Source organism: Physeter macrocephalus, chromosome 10 (assembly GCF_002837175.3).
Source record: "Physeter macrocephalus isolate SW-GA chromosome 10, ASM283717v5, whole genome shotgun sequence".
NCBI lineage: Eukaryota > Metazoa > Chordata > Mammalia > Artiodactyla > Physeteridae > Physeter > Physeter macrocephalus.
The window spans coordinates 21,324,433-21,345,224 of NC_041223.1; the positions used below are offsets into that span (position 1 = coordinate 21,324,433).

The 20,792-nt window shown below is 38.8% G+C and overlaps 1 protein-coding gene across 1 annotated transcript in view; it reads right to left on the reverse strand.

Annotated features, from left to right (window-relative positions):
• Positions 1-328: 328 nt before the first annotated feature.
• Positions 329-20,792, reverse strand: part of PHACTR2 (phosphatase and actin regulator 2) — a 136,202-nt gene continuing 115,738 nt past the window's right edge. The window contains exons 10-14 of the mRNA XM_024122451.3: positions 20,154-20,209; positions 14,356-14,417; positions 11,424-11,561; positions 3,634-3,710; positions 329-2,712 (exon numbers count right to left, since the gene is read on the reverse strand). Coding sequence (XP_023978219.1) covers positions 2,502-2,712; positions 3,634-3,710; positions 11,424-11,561; positions 14,356-14,417; positions 20,154-20,209 — 544 coding nt within the window. The 3' untranslated portion in view covers positions 329-2,501. The remainder of the gene's footprint in view (positions 2,713-3,633; positions 3,711-11,423; positions 11,562-14,355; positions 14,418-20,153; positions 20,210-20,792) is intronic.

Here is a 20,792-nt window from a genome sequence, read left to right on the forward strand (position 1 = left end):
GTCTTTAAAAGACATTTTAAAGACTGTTAACCAATACATTTTTGGGAAAACTTTTAAAGCTTACCTTTGTATCAGCTGTTAAAAAAAAAAAAAGCCTATGATTTTCTCTTGAAATGCAGTCATCCCTGTTTGCATCTATTAATATTTGCTTAAACAATGAAGATAACAATTGACTATTTTATGGCATACACAAACACTCCAAATTTCTGTAGATGAATAAATACAGAAAAATAGCCAATAGAATTTTAAAGGTGAAAGAGACTCCATCAGATTTTAAAATATACTACAAATCTATTCTAATTAAACTGTGTGACACAGTGCCAGGACAGACAACAGCTCTCATTAGAGCCCAATACAGAATCTGGAAATTGATCCTTAATGGTCTTCTTTTAATAAGAAGAATTTCACATAAAGGGGGAAACAAATGGCATAGGGACAATTGATTATTGATTTAGAACAAAGAAAGTCAACAACAATAACAAAAATAGAACACAGTAAAGTCAGTTTACTCCCTTGAATCATACATACAAATAAATGCCCGATGAATGAAAGATTTAAGTATTTTAAAAAAGCACATATAAAAATCAAAGATAAGTTTTATAATCTTGGCCTTCCTCCATAAAACACAAAATAATGAACTAAAACATAACAATATAGACACATTTGAATATGCAAAATTTAAACAAAACGCTGTAAAAAGTTAAAACATTAACTACAGATTGGGGGAAAGTATTGTGATACGTGTAACAAAGGGCCGATATCCACAATATTTAAGGAAGTTTTGTTTTTGTTTGTTTTTTGGTTTTTTTTTTGCGGTACGCGGGCCTCTCACTGTTGTGGCCTCTCCCGTTGCGGAGCACAGGCTCCGGACGCGCAGGCTCAGCGGCCATGGCTCACGGGCCCAGCCGCTCCCCGGCATGTGGGATCTTCCTGGACCGGGGCACAAACCCGTGTCCCCTGCATCGGCAGGCGGACTCTCAACCACTGAGCCACTAGGGAAGCCCAAGGAAGTTTTACTAAGCCATATGAAAAAGACAAACAACTCCAAAGAGGACTGGTCAAAGCACATCAAATTTTAAAAATATCAATTAAAATATGTAAAAATGCCTAACCGTATAGAAATCAATGAAATAGGATATTATTGTTCATTCTTTAGAACCACCACCACCCCAAAATGCTGATGAAGGTGAGTAAACCAGTCATGCTCATAAACTGGAGGTTGCAATGAAAACTGTGTTCTTTGGAAAGACAAGAGAATAGTAATCTCTCAAAGTGTTAAAAAATATATATTTAGTGGATATAGCAAATACTCGTATACTACAGAAATATTGGCATGTATGCAAAAGAGTGTATTTACAAACAAAGTCAAGGTAGCATTGTTTAAATAATGGAAAACTGAAATTTTCATAAACATCCATCAATAGAATAATTGTTCAACAACTTACATCATACTGTATTATCTATGAAATGCCACAGAGTCATTCAAATGAATGAAATATATGCTAACATGGACAGATTTTCTAGATGCTGTCTTTGTGTATAACTGAGAGGGGTACATAAATGCATATAAGTACATACACATATATCACATATATATATACATGTTTGTGAACGTACAGAAAACTGTCTACAGAGATCTACACCAAACTTTTACCAGAGGTTCCTGTGAGAATGGGGGTGAATTTGGGGAAGGAGTGAAGGAAGTTTTCACTTTTCCTTGATAGATTTTTGTGATGTCTGAATGCTTAATTAGAATATATTATTTGTATAGATAAGAATACATAGATAAAAAAGAAATGAACTTCATTTCTCCCTACATCCTACTTTTTTTACTTGGTCACAGTGTACAACAGAAGAAGAAGGACCTATCTGAGTATAAATGTTTAATTTTCATAAAATGAGAACTTTCGTAAAAGTGCATTTTAAAAATTTGATTATTTTCTATTGTAATTTATTCTTCATACAATGCTATCAAATGAAAATGAGTTACTCAGTTACTACAATTCCTAGGAAAACTATACAGACGTAAAACTATCCTGAATGTCAAAAATGGGGTTGCGTGCAGTCACTACATCTCAGGACTCTCAGGGTCAGGACTGAACGACACAAACACATGGCATCTTCCCAGTTTCCTGGAGGTCCCAGCCAGCTCAATGTCACCATAAATATCCAGCTGCCTTATGATGATCGGCTTAACTGGAGAAGTGTGACCACAGTGTCAGATGTTAGCATGAACTCTTCCTGACCCCAGAAGTGGAAGGGAGAAAAGGAGAGGACAAATAGGTCTGCTTGATATGGGAAGGTGATGGGTCCAAGAGTAGATTATGATAGGATAAAGCACTCAAATAGAGAAAAAGTCTATATATTCAGGATGTCTAAAAGCCCTACATGCATTTACAAATAAATATGATACAGGAGAAAACAAAACAAATAAGGAAGAACTATCCCTAGGAGAAAGGGGAGTTTCTTCTACATGCCAGACATTATTATAGGACCAACAGCTATGGAGCAAGCAGGCCCCCATAAACCTCAGGGAAGGGATTTGCTATTAAATTATGAAGATACATCACCACTTCCTTTATCATGGGACACGCTCCCCAGCAGGGACCACCACCAACAGGAACCACTGCAGATGCTGTCACACCATGATGTATGGTTGCCCTACAGAGGCTGTTTCTAGTCTTGGGATCAGTAGCTGCTTTCCGGAGAGACCTACAATGGTATTCTTCACGTAATCATCTGTCCTGGTATGTTTTTTAACAATTCAAGTTTCAAAGATTTGATTCACATGCAAATTCTTTGAAAAATCTTATATAACACCTGTTACATATAGCAAAGCACGTAAACCCATGAGAGAAATAAACAGAACACCTGTGAAGTAGGGGGGTCAGACTACATGATTACTCAGGTCCCTTCTGGTTTTAGCAGCATGTGAAACTGAAGTGTGTTGGGAGGAAAAATGGTAGGAGTATAGTGATCTTCTGTGGCAGCAGTAAAAATCGGATTTCTTTCTAAGCTACGTCTTCTAAAAATTGAGTTTTGGGCATCCCTGGTGGCGCAGTGGTTGAGAGTCCGTCCGCCTGCCGATGCAGGGGACACGGGTTCGTGCCCCGGTCCGGGAAGATCCCGCATGCCGCGGAGCGGCTGGGCCCATGAGCCATGGCCGCTGAGCCTGCGCGTCCGGAGCCTGTGCTCCGCAATGGGAGAGGCCACGACAGTGAGAGGCCCGCATACCACAAAAAAAATAAAAATAAAAATAAATAAAAATAAAAATAAAAATTGAGTTTCTATCCTAAGTTATGTGAGTCCAAAGCAGACACTTATGTGCCCACACTGGCTCTCACCAGCATCTGTTCTGGGTATAAAACTTCAACTGAGTCTCTTCAAGAGCAGAATAAATGATGCTGATACTTGTTTTGGGGGCCAGAAAGAAAGAAATGAAAACATAGCCCTTTAGAATGATTCAGCCTTCTCTGAAAGAAAAAAAAAAAGACTTAATTTTAGAAATGTTCACTAGATGGTGTTGTGTTAAACTATATTTTAAAAAAATTTTTAATTGTGATGAAATACATGTAACATAAATTTACCATCTTACTCATTTTTAATTTGCTCAACTGCATTTTGTTTACCTACCTGGTAAACTGTCGACTCTCTTCATGAACTTCCATTTCTGTACTTTTAAATTCATTTAGTTCTTTCCTTATTGCTGCCTAAATAGGAAAAAATAAACTGAATTGTTATTTAGATCACATATTTCCTCAGTATACATAGCATCAATGAAGAAGACATTCTTTGATGAAATGTCTTGGAGAAAGGCATTTCTAATTTCTACTAGGTAAAGGTATGACAAATGAAATGTCAATACTACAGCCAAACAAAAACCAGGACAGATTTCCTTCAGGTGACATTGACAAGGCAGAGATGAAGGAGGCCTTTGTCAAACTCACCCTGGGGCCTGATCTATGAGTCACCCACATCCCCCATCCTCGATGACCACAAGGATAGCACAGGTCATGAAATTTTTTGAGAAACAATATCATTTTCCTATGAAAGTTCTGCATGTCATACCACCCACAGCAACATGGCTTTGACGAGCTGCCACAGAGCTACAGAGAAGGCAATTGCTACTTATTCTTTTATATTGAAAGTTTAGACAATTAGGATTAAAAATTTCAGCACAACACTTCAAGCCACTCAAAGAAAATATCAAGTAGAATCCTATTACTATTATTATTTATTGAACACATAATCCATGTCATGTACATGCTGGGGTTGGAAGAGATGCTATGTCCTTTCAGGTTGAAAAGCTGAGATACTCATCAAAATGTTAACATTAGTTATGTATTAACAATACTGGCTGGATCATGGATGGTTTTTCGGTTTCAACTATGTGCTTATCTTTATTTCCTAATTTTTCTAGTTAGAAGTTTTTCCTCATGTAAATGAAAAAATACTAATAAAAGCATGCCCATAACCTCTGAGAATGGACTCTTCAGCTGAAACAGAATGACATTACAAACCACAGAGAATGGCTTTACAGAGAGATAAGAAAATCTACTTTGTGGTTGGAAAATGATGTATTTTAGAAAAGGAAGATGACAGAAGAAAGCCTTGAGGCCTCTCTCTGGCTTTCTCCCATCACTAGCTATCACTCTGCAATATACAAGCTTTTCGCCAGCGCTGATTTCAATGTTATGTTTAAATCCTATAGTCGTAGATTGTTTGTCTCTCCAAATATATTCCTCAGCCCCTATAGTTTCTATGAGGAACCTGAGTCTGGGGACTGTGGCAGTGGTTCTTGCTAATGTTTTTTTGGAAGAGGATGAATCAAGTAGAGAAATATTTCTGGGCCCAAGTTCCCTGAGATAAGACTATATATCTTGTTTCAAAAGTGAGATCAACAGTGAGGATACTTTGTTTCACTCACTGTAAAAATTGATACCCAGCTAAAATAGCAAAAACTCTCTATATTCATCACCAATTAATATCTATCAAAAAGTCTTCCTTAATCAACCCAAGTGTCCATTGACAGATGAATGGATAAAGAAGATGTGGTGCATATATACAATGGAATATTACTCAGCCATAAAAAAGAATGAAATCTTGCCATTTGCAACAACATGGATGGACCTAGAGGGTATTATGTTAAATAAACTAAGTTAGACAGAGAAAGACAAATACCATATGATTTCATTTATATGTGGAAACTAAAAAACAAAACAAATGAACAAACATAACAAAACAGAAACAGACTTACAGATACAGAGAACAAACTGGTGGTCGCCGGGGTGGGAGGGGTGTAGCAGAGGGATGAATAAAATAGGTGAGAGAGATTAAGAGGTACAAACTTCTAGTCACAAAATAAATAAGTCATACGAATGTAATGTGTAGCACAGGGGATACAGTCAGTTATACTGTAGTGACTTCGTATGGTGCTAGATAGGCCTTCTTACTTCAAGTCCCACGCTCTTTCCAATAAAATGAGCTTCAGGGCCTAAGTCATCCAGATAATCGTCTCAGATCTCCATGTTGTGTGTGCTAGCTTGTAGTTAGAAATGATGAGTCAGTTATAGGCAATGAATGTGATGTGAAATTACAGGGGCTGGTTGTTTGAATATATATATCACGAAGATGTGACTATAGGCAGTTAAAGAAATGCAATACTCATTTTAAAAATTCACTGAAGACCTCAGTTTTATTCCAAGAGTTATTTCCTCTTACTATTTATTTATTTATTTATTTATTTGGCCGCACCGTGAAGCATGCGGGAACTTAGTTCCCTGACCAGGCATCGAACCTGTGCCCCCTGCAGTTGGAAGTGTGGAGTCTTAACCACTGGACCGCCAGGGAAGTCCCCTTCTTACTATTTAAAGAGAAGGTTTGCTGAGAGAGTTTTGAGAAGAAAAAAGTAATTAAATACCCTTTATGTTAGGGAAATACATGTAAAATAATCTTAACTCCCTTCTGTACAAACGAGACCAGAGTTTAAGTCTAATAACTCTTCACATAAGTGTAAATGGGACTGATATTTTTTTGAAAGATAATGGGATAGAAAGAGGTAGGCTGATGTAGTGGGATTGAAGTCTGAATGGTGCTGAGTTGGGTCAACAATGGGGAGTCATTCGGCCAAGACTAGGTATTTCTCAGACTGAAACAAAACAAGTCCACAAGAGACAGTACTGGCACCAAATATGTAGTGTTGTTTGGTAGCATGAGAATTATAGAAAGGAAAAAGGAAACAAAAATGACTGGAACTAAGTTTAAGATTGACTCGTGATGACTGGTGATGGAAGGTCTGCTTATCACTCCCAGTCAGCTCAGGGGTCAGCCTGGCCAGAAGCAAGAGGTGATTTGTTGAATATATGGACTTGCTGCCTTCTCAAATAACCTGAGCTATGAGGATTAACTAGAACTCCCATCGTTTCGATGTCTTTGCTTATTTCTTTGATAAAAATCTGATGTTTGACATGGAGGGGATTTCTTGACTACTCATCAAGCTCAACGCCATGGTTAGATAAGTGTACTCTCTGCTGCCTGGGCAACCATGAATAAGCCAAAGAACATCTCTGTATGGAATTAAAATCTCAGTCTTCCCTAGGACCTATTTAGACAGTGCATTCCAGGGAGGGTGGTATGTTCTGTTCATCTTTATGTCCCCAGTATCTAAGACAATATTTAATATATTAAAAGGGTTTTAATAAATGACTACTGAGTAACTTGGACAAACCCATGTATCATCTGAAAAATTCCGGATTCTCTTTCATTGGATAAATTTAGACTAGACTGTAAACTGAGGCTTCAATGAGTAATGAAAATGTCCCCAATGGGGAACAAAGCTTAGATTATCAAGCCTGACCATGAAAGTAATACTGGTAAGAGCTATCATTTAGTGATGAGCTGGGACTCTATAGATAATCTACTAAATTCTCAGGATAGATATAATTAACTCTATTCTACTAGTGAGGAAACCCAAGTTAAATGACTTGGCCAAGGTCACACATCTACCAAGTGGCCAAGTAGGAATCAAACCCAGAAGCGCCCTGCTCCACAGCCTGCCCTCTCCTCTCTACATGGAGCTTCCATGGCTTACCCCAGGGAGATGGCAACTGCTGTGGGGGCTTTGGTCTTCAAGCCAAGTTGATGGCCTTCTCTGGCTCTACTTGTCACCTTAGGGCTCATCTACTCCAGCACAGATATCTATATAAGCCATATATATCTTACAGAGGCCACAGATATCTTACTATATGTGTATCTGTTTCTAGCGCTCTACCCAAGCACAGATATTCTAAAATTAAAAATTTTATGTTAAAGGTGATATAAGCTCAATCAAGTTCACAATTAATAATGCATTTTCCCCACTACTTCTCTTTCCCATTTTGGGCAGTTTAACAAGACTACCAGGTCTATGAGATTCCCCAGAATACCCAGCACAGTGTTTTCATAGAATGGGCACTGATTGGTTATTGACTAATTGGCTACTGACCCCTTTTCTTTACATTTGAAATTCAAAAAAATTTTTAAATGCAAAGTGGTATCTTAGTGGGGCTAAGAAAATAGTACTAAGGAAAGAGAGAGAAGGATGGCTCCTTTAGGCTGGCAGGCAGTTCAGTGTTTATTTTGAGAGCAGACGTAGAAATATTTACTTTCAATAGTTTTTTTTTCTTTAAATGGGATATATAGTTCAAAAGTTAAAAAGTAAAATTCTTTTTTAATATAAAGGTAAATTATAGGCTTTTATATTGATTAACATATTGAAAAAAATATATTATTATAAATCTTATCATCATATATTATGAATATTTTAAAGTAAAAAGCAACAGAAATCCAGAAATGCTTGTTACGATAATAATGATTAGCATGGGTCTTCATTCTAAAATAAAATATATACTAAGACCATTGATAGTTTTAGTATCTCTGGGCAATAACATTACATTATACAAATCTTTTAACATCTGGAGAAAACAGATTATTTTTTTCAGTGTTAGGTTGAAAACAGTATTTTTAGAAATTCTTAAAAATACCATGCATTGATGTGCACTGTAATTATTATTTCCTCTTCTTGTATTTTTGAATATTCTGCTTTTTGCCAATAAACACAAGTCACTTGTGTATATACAAAGTACTATAAATTAAAAGCATTTTACATTGTTGCCTTTTTTCTATTTTCTATCTTTTAAAAGTATACAACATTTTTTTCTTTCTAAAAGAAATTATTCTTATTTTTCTTCAAGGAGAAAAAACCTACAATACAAATCTGGTTCTAAAAATGCAGTCCTTTAGACCTTCAAAAGTCTCAGGGTTAATGGGAGAGACAATGCCAAAGGGAGAAAATGAGACTCAGATGTGAGTAGGGAGGGCCTCTGGCTGTGCTCTGGGGCTCAGGGTTCCATCTGCAGGGGAGATGTGAAAGTCATGTGCCTTTGAATTACTCGTGAAGAGACATTAATCCTGTAGAAGAAAACTCGACCATGTACATCTCCCCTGCAGCCTAGAAGTCCAGCACAAAAATCAATTTTTGTTTCAACACACAATTAAAAAGAAAAATCCTCTCTGTTATAGCTAGAGGTGGACAAACTTTACCTTCCACCAACAGACAAGAGTTAGGAAGGACTATTTCTAGAGTATGGAAAATGTAGTTTCCATATGAGGGTGGTTAATCATTTAGACTCTCACTGCTTGTATACTTTGCACTTGCTCTGATTTTAATCATTTACCTGGCCACGCCCTACCTGCCTTTCTGAAATTCAACATTTGAGTATCGTGATAACTGGGAATGGTAGATATGGCAGACTGCATTTTCCAAAGATGGCAGCAATAATAACTCCAGCTCACATTTCTTCTGCAATATGACCTTGCCACCACTCCCCCACTGAAAGGCAGAGCTAATTCCCCTTCCCTTGAATCTGAGCTGACCTTATGACTTGCCGGCAAATAACAGAATGTGGTGGAAGCGAGGCTGGGTGCCTTCTAAAGCTGGGTCAGATAAGGCCATGCAACTTTTACCTGGTTCTCTTGGGGTACTTGCTCTGGGACAAGCCAGCCACCATGTAAGAAGTTTGACAACTCTGAGGCCACCATGCTGAAGAGGCCATATGTCGGTGCTTTGGTGGACAGCCCTGGCTGAGCCCAGCTGCTAATAAGCCTAGCCTCTGAGCCATCCTCACCAAGACACCAGATATGTAAACAAGCCACCTCAGACCCTCCAGAGCAGCGCATTTGTCAGCTGAATAACACTGAGTGACCTGAGTCACTCTTGCCTAAGGGCAAGAAATCACATTAAGTAGTTAATAGGCAATTCTTGGTAACACATAAACTTGCTATTTCCTACAGGAAACGTGGTATTGACTGCCCCGCGACCTGAGTATCACAGTCTTCTTCGTGCCCTCATGGCTGCCCTCGATCTGAGGGATTTCACCTGCCTGGGGGAAGCCTCCTTTTTAGGGCACATTCCTCAGCCTGTGTTCTCCATCCCAACCTCAAGGGTTTCCTCCTTGCCTTTTCTGCATAATCCTTACCTGCTGCACCACTGATTATGCCCTACTCTATCACTTACTGACTTTTTCTCCTGTATAGGCAAACTTTCCCTTTCTTTTGGCTCCTTCCTCATGGCATAAAAGATTGCTCAGGTATTTCCCAAAATTAAAAAATCACTCCCTTGATATTCTTTTTTTTTTTTTTTTCTTTCAGTACGAGGGCCTCTCACTGCTGTGGCCCCTCCCGTTGCGGAGCACAGGCTCCGGACGCGCAGGCGCAGCGGCCATGGCTCACGGGCCCAGCCGCTCCGCGGCATGTGGGATCTTCCCGGAGCGAAGCGGGGCACGAACCCGTGTCCCCTGCATCGACAGGCGGACTCACAACCACTGCGCCACCAGGGAAGCCCTCCCTTGATATTCTTATTTTCCAATTCTACTCACTCAAGCGTTCAGCCTCCACAGTCATTTTCCCTCAAGTGACTACCTTATCATCCCTCTTCTTCACAGCAAGACTCTTGAGGTTGTGTTTTATTCTCATGGTCCCCACCACAGCCAGTCCACTAAAATGCCTCCTTTCACTATGTTACTAACCACTTGTGAGCTGACACTCCCCTTTCTAGGCTGCCGGGCTACATCTTCTCTTTCCCCACCTCACAGACATTTCTTTGCAGCATTTTTCTAATGTCACTTCGTGTTGGGTTTCTCGGGCTCTATTCCCAGCCTCCTTCCCTTCTGTTTTCATTCTGCACATTCTTCCTTTGTAATCTTACTCCTTTCTAGTTTTCATTTCTTCTTATGAGCTAATAATTACTGAATCTATATCTCCAATATGAGCTTGACACATAGTAGGTGCTTTACAGAATGAAATCTCCTATTAGAGGGCATCAGCACAGAGTGTAACTAAATACCTAGTTCTAGCTTTAAGATTGGGTGTGGCATGAGATTACTCAATATGGAATTTGGCTTAGAGACAAAAATTAGAAACCATTATTTGGGGGATCAGGAAAATGGTAAAGGGAAGAATTTAAAAACAAACAAATGGTTGGCAAAATTCTTTATGTAACCATGGTACTCATAAAATAATCAGTCTTTCTTCATGATGGAACCCTCTCTATATTTCAGTTATACTGAACTGTGAGCCATGATATAGATTAAGTGTTGGTAAACCATGACCCATAGGCCAAATGTGGCCCATCATCTGGTTTATTTTATTAATTAATTAATTAATTAATTTCTTTATATTGGGGTATCGTTGTTTTACAATGTTGTGTTAGTTTCTACTGTAGAGTAGAGTTCCCTGGGCTATACAGCAGGTTCTCACTAGTTATCTATTTGACACATATTAGTATATATACTGTCAATCCCAATCTCCCAATTCATCGCACCACCACCCCCATCTGTTTTTATAAATATAGTTTTATTGGACCACATATACATCCATTCACTTACACATCTTCTATGGCTGCTTTCATGCTACAAAGGCAAAGCTGAGCCACTGCAACAAAGACTGGATGGCCCACAAAGCCTAAAATATTTACTTTCTGGCCATTTATAGAAAAAGTGTGCCAGCCTTGATTAGAGATCAATACCTTTTCCACTGTTAACATATCCCTTTAAAAGAGTAACTTGTATAAGTTATATTTTCTACGAGTAAGGATAAATCATGGCTGTGGGAAACCTGCCCCACCCCAATCCAGGTTTGAATGCAGGCAGGTTATATGGTAACAAAGAACAAGTTTTTTCTGAGACTTAACTGAAAGAAATATGTTGATATTATTAAATGTATCACCTAAGTGTCTTAAATAATCAAAGGCAGAAAATTATTGGGATATTTGGCAATACCTAGTCTCCTAAGATGACTAAGTAGGCAGTAAGTAGGTATTGGAGCTTTTACAAATACAATAAAATCATACATAAATAAAATCATGGCTCAAGCCACTGAGGTCTTGCCTTGTCTGCAGGTGTTAACCTGGCCCAGGGCTTGTCTGCCCGGCGATCATAGTCAGGTGAATCGGTGACTTCTACATACTCATTAAACCGCAGGATCCTTCGAGCTTGCAGCTCTGCCACTGTGGGTCTCAGGCTGAGCTGCAGGAGGATAGGGATGAGTTCAGTAAACCATTTACAGCCTCACGGTGGCACGTTTTCTATAGAGTACTTCAAAGTTATGGTTACATAAGGTCACTTTAAGATATCAAAAAAAAAAATGGCAGCAGCATCTTGGGAGTTTCTAATGAGAACTAGAAAGCAGTGTGCCCTAATTTTGCAACTATAAAAATCACCATTGTTAGATAGGTCACAGTCTTTAGCAACCATCTGCATTATGCTATTTTCCCCACCTTGGCTGGCACTGTGATAAAGGTGCCTGTCATCTCTGACACGGGGGACAGACACAATAGTAATCCAGATATAGTATGGCTGGTTTGAAGATTGAATTATCAAGACAAAAGCCCTACAACTTGTAGAAATGAGAATAAAAATCTCTGCTCCTACTATATTAAACCTGCATATTCAGAAATGCACAAAGTTACAACAAAGGAATGGTCCAGTGAAGGGTGTGCCTATGGCAGTCTTCCGTGAGAGTCTAAGGACACAGGTCCAGATCTGACATTTACCCTTGGCCAGAAAAGCTGATATGCAGCAATGAGGTGGGGGGGACGCACTGGAAAACTGCACTTCAGTGAGGCCACAACTGCTTAAACCCAGCTGCAACCTTAAGACACTTCTAATATCTCGGAGTCCCCCTGTGGTTTTTGTCAAATTCAAATTTATGGTTATATTTAATCTACCCTGCCCTGTGTGTATTTGTTTTCCTCTCATGGTCCTTTCTCAAGCCCAAGAACAGACAGAGATTGTCCTGAGAGACTAAAGAAACTTGGCCCCTGGTTGAACAGGCATCATCTACTGTCTGCTATTAAGTTTCATGCTTTTGTGGCCTTTCTCAGTTGGGAGGTGTCACAGTATTGTCAGACAGGTAGACCCAGGCCTATGTTTTACCCATTGGGTCCATTTTCATTTTTCTCTCCATACATATACTCTATATACAGCCAGACTATCCATGGTTTAAGTGGTCCTCTTTGGAGGCATTCCTTATTTGCATGGGTTCAATTTTTGGAAAAATTAAGCACTCTCACAAAACAAACAAACAAAAACGGATGTTTTTGTGGTCAAAAATCTCCCCGTTCCTTGGTTTCCTCTTGAGTAAAACCAGAGGCTGAACTGTCAACGCTCTAACGTTCAAGGCATTCAAGGATTCTTAGGTCTGGGTCTACACCCTGAGCCTACTTGACCTGGGGTAAGGCAACAGCAGCTCCTTCTATCTTCATAAAGCCCTGGTAGGTGATGGACAAAGGGAGGAAAAATCTAAGTGGTTCTGTTATACTCTCAGTTACTGTCCTATCTATACTGCTAGCTTCTTACTGCCTCTCTAGGGCAGGTAGGGTTAAGAAGGTAGAGAAACCCTTGCTTCTGGGGACTTCCCACAATGCAAGTGACCAAAGGTCACAGAGGTCAGAAGTTCTCCATCTAGTCTTGCCCTTCAGGGCTGTTCCAGTTATGGGGTAGCTATTAGTGCTATGGAATATTCTGCACCTATGGCAGGGAGCTCTGTGTGGTACAGACCAGTGGGGGTAGGGCAGCTCTGTTGTCTCCCAGAAGGACCCAGATGGATTAAGAAAAGACTATATGTATGACAGAGGTGAGCTGGAGCAAGGAGGAGGGGTTACCGCTTATCTGTAGCTGGTAACTTAATGGCCATTGAATTGCTAGAAGAGCCATCTCAAGAAATTCAGTTTATAGTGTCTTTTTTTTTTTTTTTAAGCTGCTCCGCGGCATGTGGGATCCTCTCGGTCCGCGGCACGAACCCATGTCCCCTGCATCGGCACGTGGACCCCCAACCACTGCGCCACCAGGGAAGCCCTATAGTCTCTTTTTTAACTTGATTATTGTTTGATGTTTGGGATTTTGAGGAAAAAAAAGAGATGAATTAAGGCTATTTTTCCCTAAAAATCAAAACCAAAACCTCTCAAAATACAGTCTCCAACTTTTCCATGGGAATGGAGCGCTTCTTCTTTCTGCCTTGGAGTGTTTTGGCTGTGAACTCCCCAGCCAGCCCAAATAAATGTGGCTCAGGTCACACTCTTTGCTGCAGATGTCATATTTTACGCATCTTGCCTTATCCAGCTGTGAAAGGTATATCTGAAGAATTACTGAGCAAGGTGTTTATAATGAAATATAAACTCTGATAGTGCTTAATTTTTCCAAAGATTATTATTATTTTAACACTTACCGAAAAAAGCGAGGGCCCCGGTATCAGATTTATATTTTCATAAATGGGTAGAAACAATGGTCTGAGTTTTGGAGGTAAGCCATTTGTCAATTTGGGTAGCACTGCAGCAGGCAAGCTGGATGATCAAGTTCACTTAATAAATTACTCACCCAGCTCAGAATCTTTAGTAATAACAAAGTATTTATTCAGTGTTTCCAAGACTGCATGGAAACAGTGAGCATTTTTACAAACTCTACATTGAAATGTTAACAATGGTTATCTCTGAATGGGAGACGTCTGCACGATTTTCTAGTCTTTTTTGTTCCTTTTGGCATTTAAAAAAATTTCACACAGATTATATGTTATTTTCATAATTGGCAAATGCAATTTAAAACTTTTGACTGTCGACTTTTCAAAATTAGCATATTATGCATTAATACAAACATAATTCATATTGCAAACATTACATTGATTTTAATGTCTGTGATCAGTCAGTAGACTAATAGGAATAATTATTTCTAAATATCAGATTTACATGTAAAGTGCTGATTTGCATTTTGAAAATGAAATATATCTCAAAATACACATGCTCATTAACCATCATAGTTTCATCACCTTTCTGCTGAGTCTGCGTTTAAGCTCCATTTTTGCTTCTTGCTCTTCTTCTTCATTCTTTTCTGTTTATTAATTGGAGGGGAAGGGGAGGAAAGGCATGAAGACTCAGTTACTATAAAAGATTATACAATCAGAAAAGTAGCTCAGGCCACAGTTATTTGACTTCACGGATATTGACCAAACACTCCACCAACATCTTTAAAAAGTTATCGAAAGATTCTGCGGAAGGATCAATCATTAATTTACAGATATATTATTTTTTTCCTTATAGGATTGGTTTATTTACTAATTGTAAACCTTTTTGCTTCCTGACTTCTTGTTCTATTCTGAAAAAAACCACAAGAGTGCCCGTACTCCAGTGAAAGCCTCTCATTGCTGATCATCTCACAGGCTTTTAGAAGCACAATTTATCAGAATTCAGATTAAAACTTACTACTGGATCTGGCCTTTGTGTGAAAATCTGAATCACATCAAAAGAACAAATTAGAACCACCTGATGCATGTCTGAGTTACTGATTTCCATTCAAATCCAAGCAAAATACTTGATTTGTCTGCTTTGGTTTCCATAGAAGCAGAATGTAATCATTTCTTTGGACTTTGCTTTCAAACCAGAACGTTCTGAATGGGGTTATGGTGTACGGTTGATGGAGATGATTTATTTTGTGATGCTACCTTTCCAAAGTCTTCTCTTTCTCTAGTGCTTCACCAAGTAGTACAATTTAAAGGCCAACTCAAATGAATGCTGTCCAACAGATGGAATTAAGAAAAAAATGTCTAGAATTTTAAAAGAAATAAACACTGCTCAGGATTTAATGGTTGCTATTTGATGAACTTCTCTCTGTTGGTTCCTGTAGCTCATACTTTGTTTGATAAGTGAGCATAGATTCTTAGATACCAATGCTTATGAAAGAATATCTTTTAGAAAGTGCTGTTATGAATTCTACTGAAGGAAAATCACACTGTATAAAGGCTCAACCAAAAGGCTGAAAAAGAAGTCTCCTCTGTAACAGATAGATTTACTTTTAAAATTCAAACAGACTTCTTAGCACTAAGATTGTTTTTACTGTGAATACAGTATCAGTATTCAATATTTGCAACATCTGTATTTGCTAGCTGAACATGCTAAATTCTCTATTAATTTTCCTTATCTGGACAGGGAAAAGTTTTGACATTTTTCTGAAATACTAATTTTAATTTATAAGAAAGAGGATGATCAGTCTGGTTATTTAGACAAAGAATGAACATAAACTGAAATTACCCTGCAAGACAAGAAACAACTAGTTAGTATGCTTTCATTAAGTGCCTGTGAGTGTCAAACAAAACTTGATTATAATTCAGATTTCTTCCTATGAAAATACTGTAAGTTTTTCTAATTGCTTCACAAAATATATTGCAATATATCCTTTGATATCCTTAAAACACATCCTTAGGGTCAAATAATAATTATCATTTTTTTTTAAAGGAAGTGGGGAGACTCAGAATGCAGGCAGACATCTGCTGCTCTTTTCTTTTTTAAAAAAATTAATTAATTAATTAATTATATTTATTTGGCTGCACTGGGTCTTCGTTGCTGTATGCAGGCTTTCTCTAGTTGCAGTGAGCAGGGGCTACTCTTGGTTGCAGTGCGTAGGCTTCTCATTGCGGTGGCTTCTCTTGTTGCAGAGCACGGGCTCTAGGCACGTGGGCTTCAGTAGTTGTGGCACACAGGCTCAGTAGTTGTGGTGCACGGGCTCAGTTGCTCCAAGGCATGCGGAATCTCCCTGGACCAGGGCTTGAACCCATATCCCCTGCATTGGCAGGCAGATTCTTAACCACTGAGCCACCAGGGAAGTCCCAAGTAATTACTTTATATGAGTTGGATAAGGCATGTGGATTGTAAATTATATATAATAGACAAACACCGAACTTGTGGTTCATGTGATTCAAACTAGGGCTTTACAAGGTCAGGCCTTTGATGATATTAATAAAAAGAAAAATATAATTGTTAAAACATCTCAGTTATTCTTCCTATATAATGATTATGCTACATTTTCAAAGGTACTTTTCAAAGACAAAATCCTGGATATCTAATATGACTCAAAGCTAACAAATGCTCCAATTTTCAAGAAATACACAATACATAATTTCCTGGAGGAGAATATTAGATAATATTTCTTTATGAAGCATACTGCACATCTAGGTGTCAGCCAGTGACATTTAAGAAAAGAAGGGCCGGGCTTCCCTGGTGGCACAGTGGTTGAGAGTCCGCCTGCTGATGCAGGGGACACGGGTTCGTGCCCCGGTCCGGGAGGATCCCGGCCCGCGTACCGCAAAAAAAAAAAAAAAAAAAAAAAAAAAAAAGAAGGGTCAACTGTAAGTAAACAGGATTTTATCAATTGGGAATTCTTCTCTAACATCAGGAACTGACTTCCTTAGATTTCCCATATTTGAAATTATGCCTCTAAAGAAGTTAGAGGAAGAGGGTGAGAGGTGGAGGAAGGCCAACGTGACTGTTCCTAGGAATCTTATTAAATAGTCATTGTTAAATCTTTTACTAAGAGTCAAGGTTAAACCTTAAACTTGGTTTTAAAAAATTCACCAAGGGAATTCCCTGGTGGTCCAGTGGTTAGGACTCTGTGCTTTCACTGCTGAGGGTCTGGGTTTGATTCCTGGTCGGGGAACTAAGATCCCACAAGCCGTGCAGTACAAACAAAACAAAACAAAACAAAAATTCACCGAGTTTTCGGAACTTTAAAAAAAATTATTAGAGGGCTAATTATAAAGTAGGATGAAAGCACGTCTGGTCACTTTAAACAGACCGGAGGGATACTCATGAAGGAAGTGACTGGCTCACTGACAAATCTCACCCTCAGTAACTCATCAGAGCAGAGAGGGGCAGGTATCAGAACAGCCACGGAAAGCGTCTGCCATAAGCATACAAACGATACACATAGTTTAACAGCAGTGGGCGCTACAAGAAACCTGCCTGCCAAGTGCTGCCCAGAGCCTTTCATGGATGATGCGAAAAGGAGAAGAAAGAAAAGCACCAAAGTACCAACAACTGGAGTATTATATTCTTCAGTCACCAACTCAGATAAGATGGATTAAAAGTAGCCAAACATTTTTTTGTGGGATTGTTTCACTTTTTGCTGATTTACATGTTTCCACATGGGTGTTGGTAAGAAATGAAAATACATTTATAAACCTACTTTGAAATACATCCAAAAAATAAGATGGCTCCATGGATGGACAGATATGTGATAAAGTAAGATGTTAATGGTAGAATAAAGATAGTAGATATATGGGTATTACTGTAAAATTATTTCAGCTTTTCTGTATGCTTAAAAAATTACATAACAAAACACCGGGGAAAAATACTTGCAGAACTCAATGGCTTAATACATGTTTTCTCTATGATGATTTAGCTGGAATTATGGTCCTAGCTAAACAGTATAAGAGGATCTGAATATTTTATCCCTACCCTGTAGAAGATGTTCCACGAACATCTCTTTTCCTGATAAGCAAAAGTTGATCCTGCAGACACCAAAACTTGCTTTTCTATTTCAACAATATTAAGAAACTAGTTCTAAAATCTAACTTAATATATATGTTTTTTAAAAAACCCTAGATGCACTAAAACAGGAAAGAGATCAAATTAGGTGTGACACTGGGAAAGATCCTAAGATATGAAATTTGTCCTGTGGTCTCCAATTAATGCTATCAGCGTTGACTGCCATTTGATTCATGTTTATTAAACTAGTGACAGGCTTGGATTTGAGAACTGCTGAATGTTTTATGCTGTGAATTAGTTTCCTAATCTGTCAAGAAAAGATGACCTCGTTAAATAAGTGTCCTTAAAAATCACAGCATATCACACACAGACTTTTCTTCAAATAGACAATCATATTGCTTTTGAACAAAAGATGGAGATAAAACAAACAAACAAGAGTCATCTATGTGGAAGAACCCAGAAGCAAAGGGGAACTGAATAAAGTGCTGTCAGCTCTGGCCATCCAGTTCCCTGGGACTGCTCAGCAGAATGTTTTGGGTGACCTGCACCAGCTCTCTTTTCTGCTTCCCTGGGCCATACATTATGTCAGGAGATCATAAGCCAGTTATCAGCTTCTCCAGACTGGAAACGTGTCTTTTGTTTCCAGCATAAGCACATTTAGACAAACTAAGAAGGAAGTAAAAAAAGGCTGGAGTCAAATCTGAAGTTGACTTTGGCGTTTCACTCTTTCCCCAACCTCCAGGAAAATGGAGTATAAAGCCAACACAGCACTTAAGATCAAGGTGCGATAAATTTCTAATCTATGAAACAGTTCCTCAAAGAACCAAACAGCAATGTGGTTTGGCTCTGTCTGTCTCCCAGGAGCAGGAAAGAACTACCCAGAATTCGCTCTTTCTTTTTTTCTAGGTATTGCATCAGGCAGCCAATAAGATACACTCTCTGTGTTTTAGGAGCTTATGGACCGCATTTGAGCTTATCTACAATTTAATTCATAAATATTTTCCAGGAACCTATTATTAAAAACCATGAGCCTTTTTGGTTTGGTTTTGTTGTCAAAATGAGATGTTGCTTTCGTTCTTCCTCAGAAAGCTAAACACAGTTTTGGTTTTTTTTTTCTTATCTAGCCATGACTTTTTCCATCTCCAAACTGGCTCTTCTACACACTGATGGTCACTTAAGTCCTTCTTCTTTGGGTTCCATGCCAGTTATGCTCACAAACGGCCAGAAAAAAACCTTGCAAGTAAAGAACCCTACAGACTGGCAGTTCATCCCACTGTTCAGTCTTCACTGTCCGGTTGTCTTAGTAATAGCAACTGTGTATAAATATGCTGTTAAAATCTTTCTTTCCTTCAGGAAAGAAAACAACTCATTTGGAGAATGGGGATCACCCAGACAGGCCAACCTGACTCTAAAAGCCTGGTTGAAAAAGATTTCCCGCACGCAAGCGGCTCATTACTATTATAGTACTCTCTGGAGTTCTGCCCATCCCTGCTCTTTGATAGTTCATACAATAAAAAGCTCTTTTGAAACTGGGTTAATAATATAGAAAACTACAGCTAGGCTCAATTTAAAAATATCCATTATTTAACTCACTGTGGTTAGTAACCACATCGATCCACTACAGCACAACAAACCACTTCCATTCATTTTATAGCTTCAACATAAGAACTCTAATAACGTAACTATGACCGGACCAATGAGTAAAATGTAAAGTCCAAGAAAATAGAGGGAGAAAGAGAATGGGAAAATGAAGTAGGAAAGTGAATGGAGAACTCTTTAAGTGCTAAGAAATTATAAATAACTCAAGAGGGAAACAGAGTTATCATAACAAAGGAAAATGAAATGGATTGAAAAATTCCTTTTCCCATAATTCTGTTTTAAATGGAGTCATTTGTTAAACCTGGCAACAAACTATTATTAATAATAATATAGGAATGTTTGACTTATTTCCTTGCGGATTTTCTGGTCTTTTCTTTGACATTTAGTTGCACGCAGACTAGAGCATTTTCTTCTATTTAATATATTTAGGTGAAAGGATACATGGAATAAGTTTCATCTTTCTTAAAAACAACTGTCACAACCACGATGCTGCTCTGGGGTATATCAGGCTCAAAGCCATAAAATGAAACACAAACTTCAAGAAATTATTTTTTAAATGATATAAATAATTATATAAAAATGTGATCTAAATGGGCCATTTCAGTCATTCGTGAATATATTAAGGTTCCCTGCTGACAAATGGATTGTCTCTAGAGGGAGCTTGTTCATGGTTACACGAGGAATTCGCTGTGTAGTACAGGATACTCACGCTTCAGGATATTTCTTTGCTCTAATTCTTCAGTTGTGGGCCTCTGGCTAAGCCTCCTGTGATGAAAAAACAGATATACTGCCGGTTACAAACAAGGCCGCCTTAATGGGAAACGCAAAATAAAACAACAAGCAAAGCTGTATTTTTTCGTGTTTTTTTTTTTTTGCGGTACACAGGCCTCTCACCGCTGTGGCCTCTCCCGTCGCGGAGCACAGGCTCCGGACGCACAGGCTCAGCAGGCATGGCTCATGGGCCCAGCCACTCCGCGGCATGTGGGATCCTTCCGGACCGGGGCACGAACCCGTGTCTCCTACATCGGCAGGCGGACTCTCAAGCACTGCACCACCAGGGAAGCCCTTTTTTCGTGTTTTGAGAAACAAAAATCCATTTTTAAGCCTACAAAATAAAAGCCTCCTTTCCATTAGTTTGGAGACTAGAGATTGTGGCTGAGACTGCTAACAACCCCCCACCACCCATATTCCCTTCTTCCTTTTAGAAACAGAAACCCCAGAGTTTTAGCTGAACACCCAGCTATAGATTTCTGCCTCCCTACAGGCAAGGTGCAGCCGTGTGACTGAGTTCTTGCAATGGGATGTGAGCAGAAGCGGTGTTTGTAATGTCTGCTTTTCACCCTTAAAG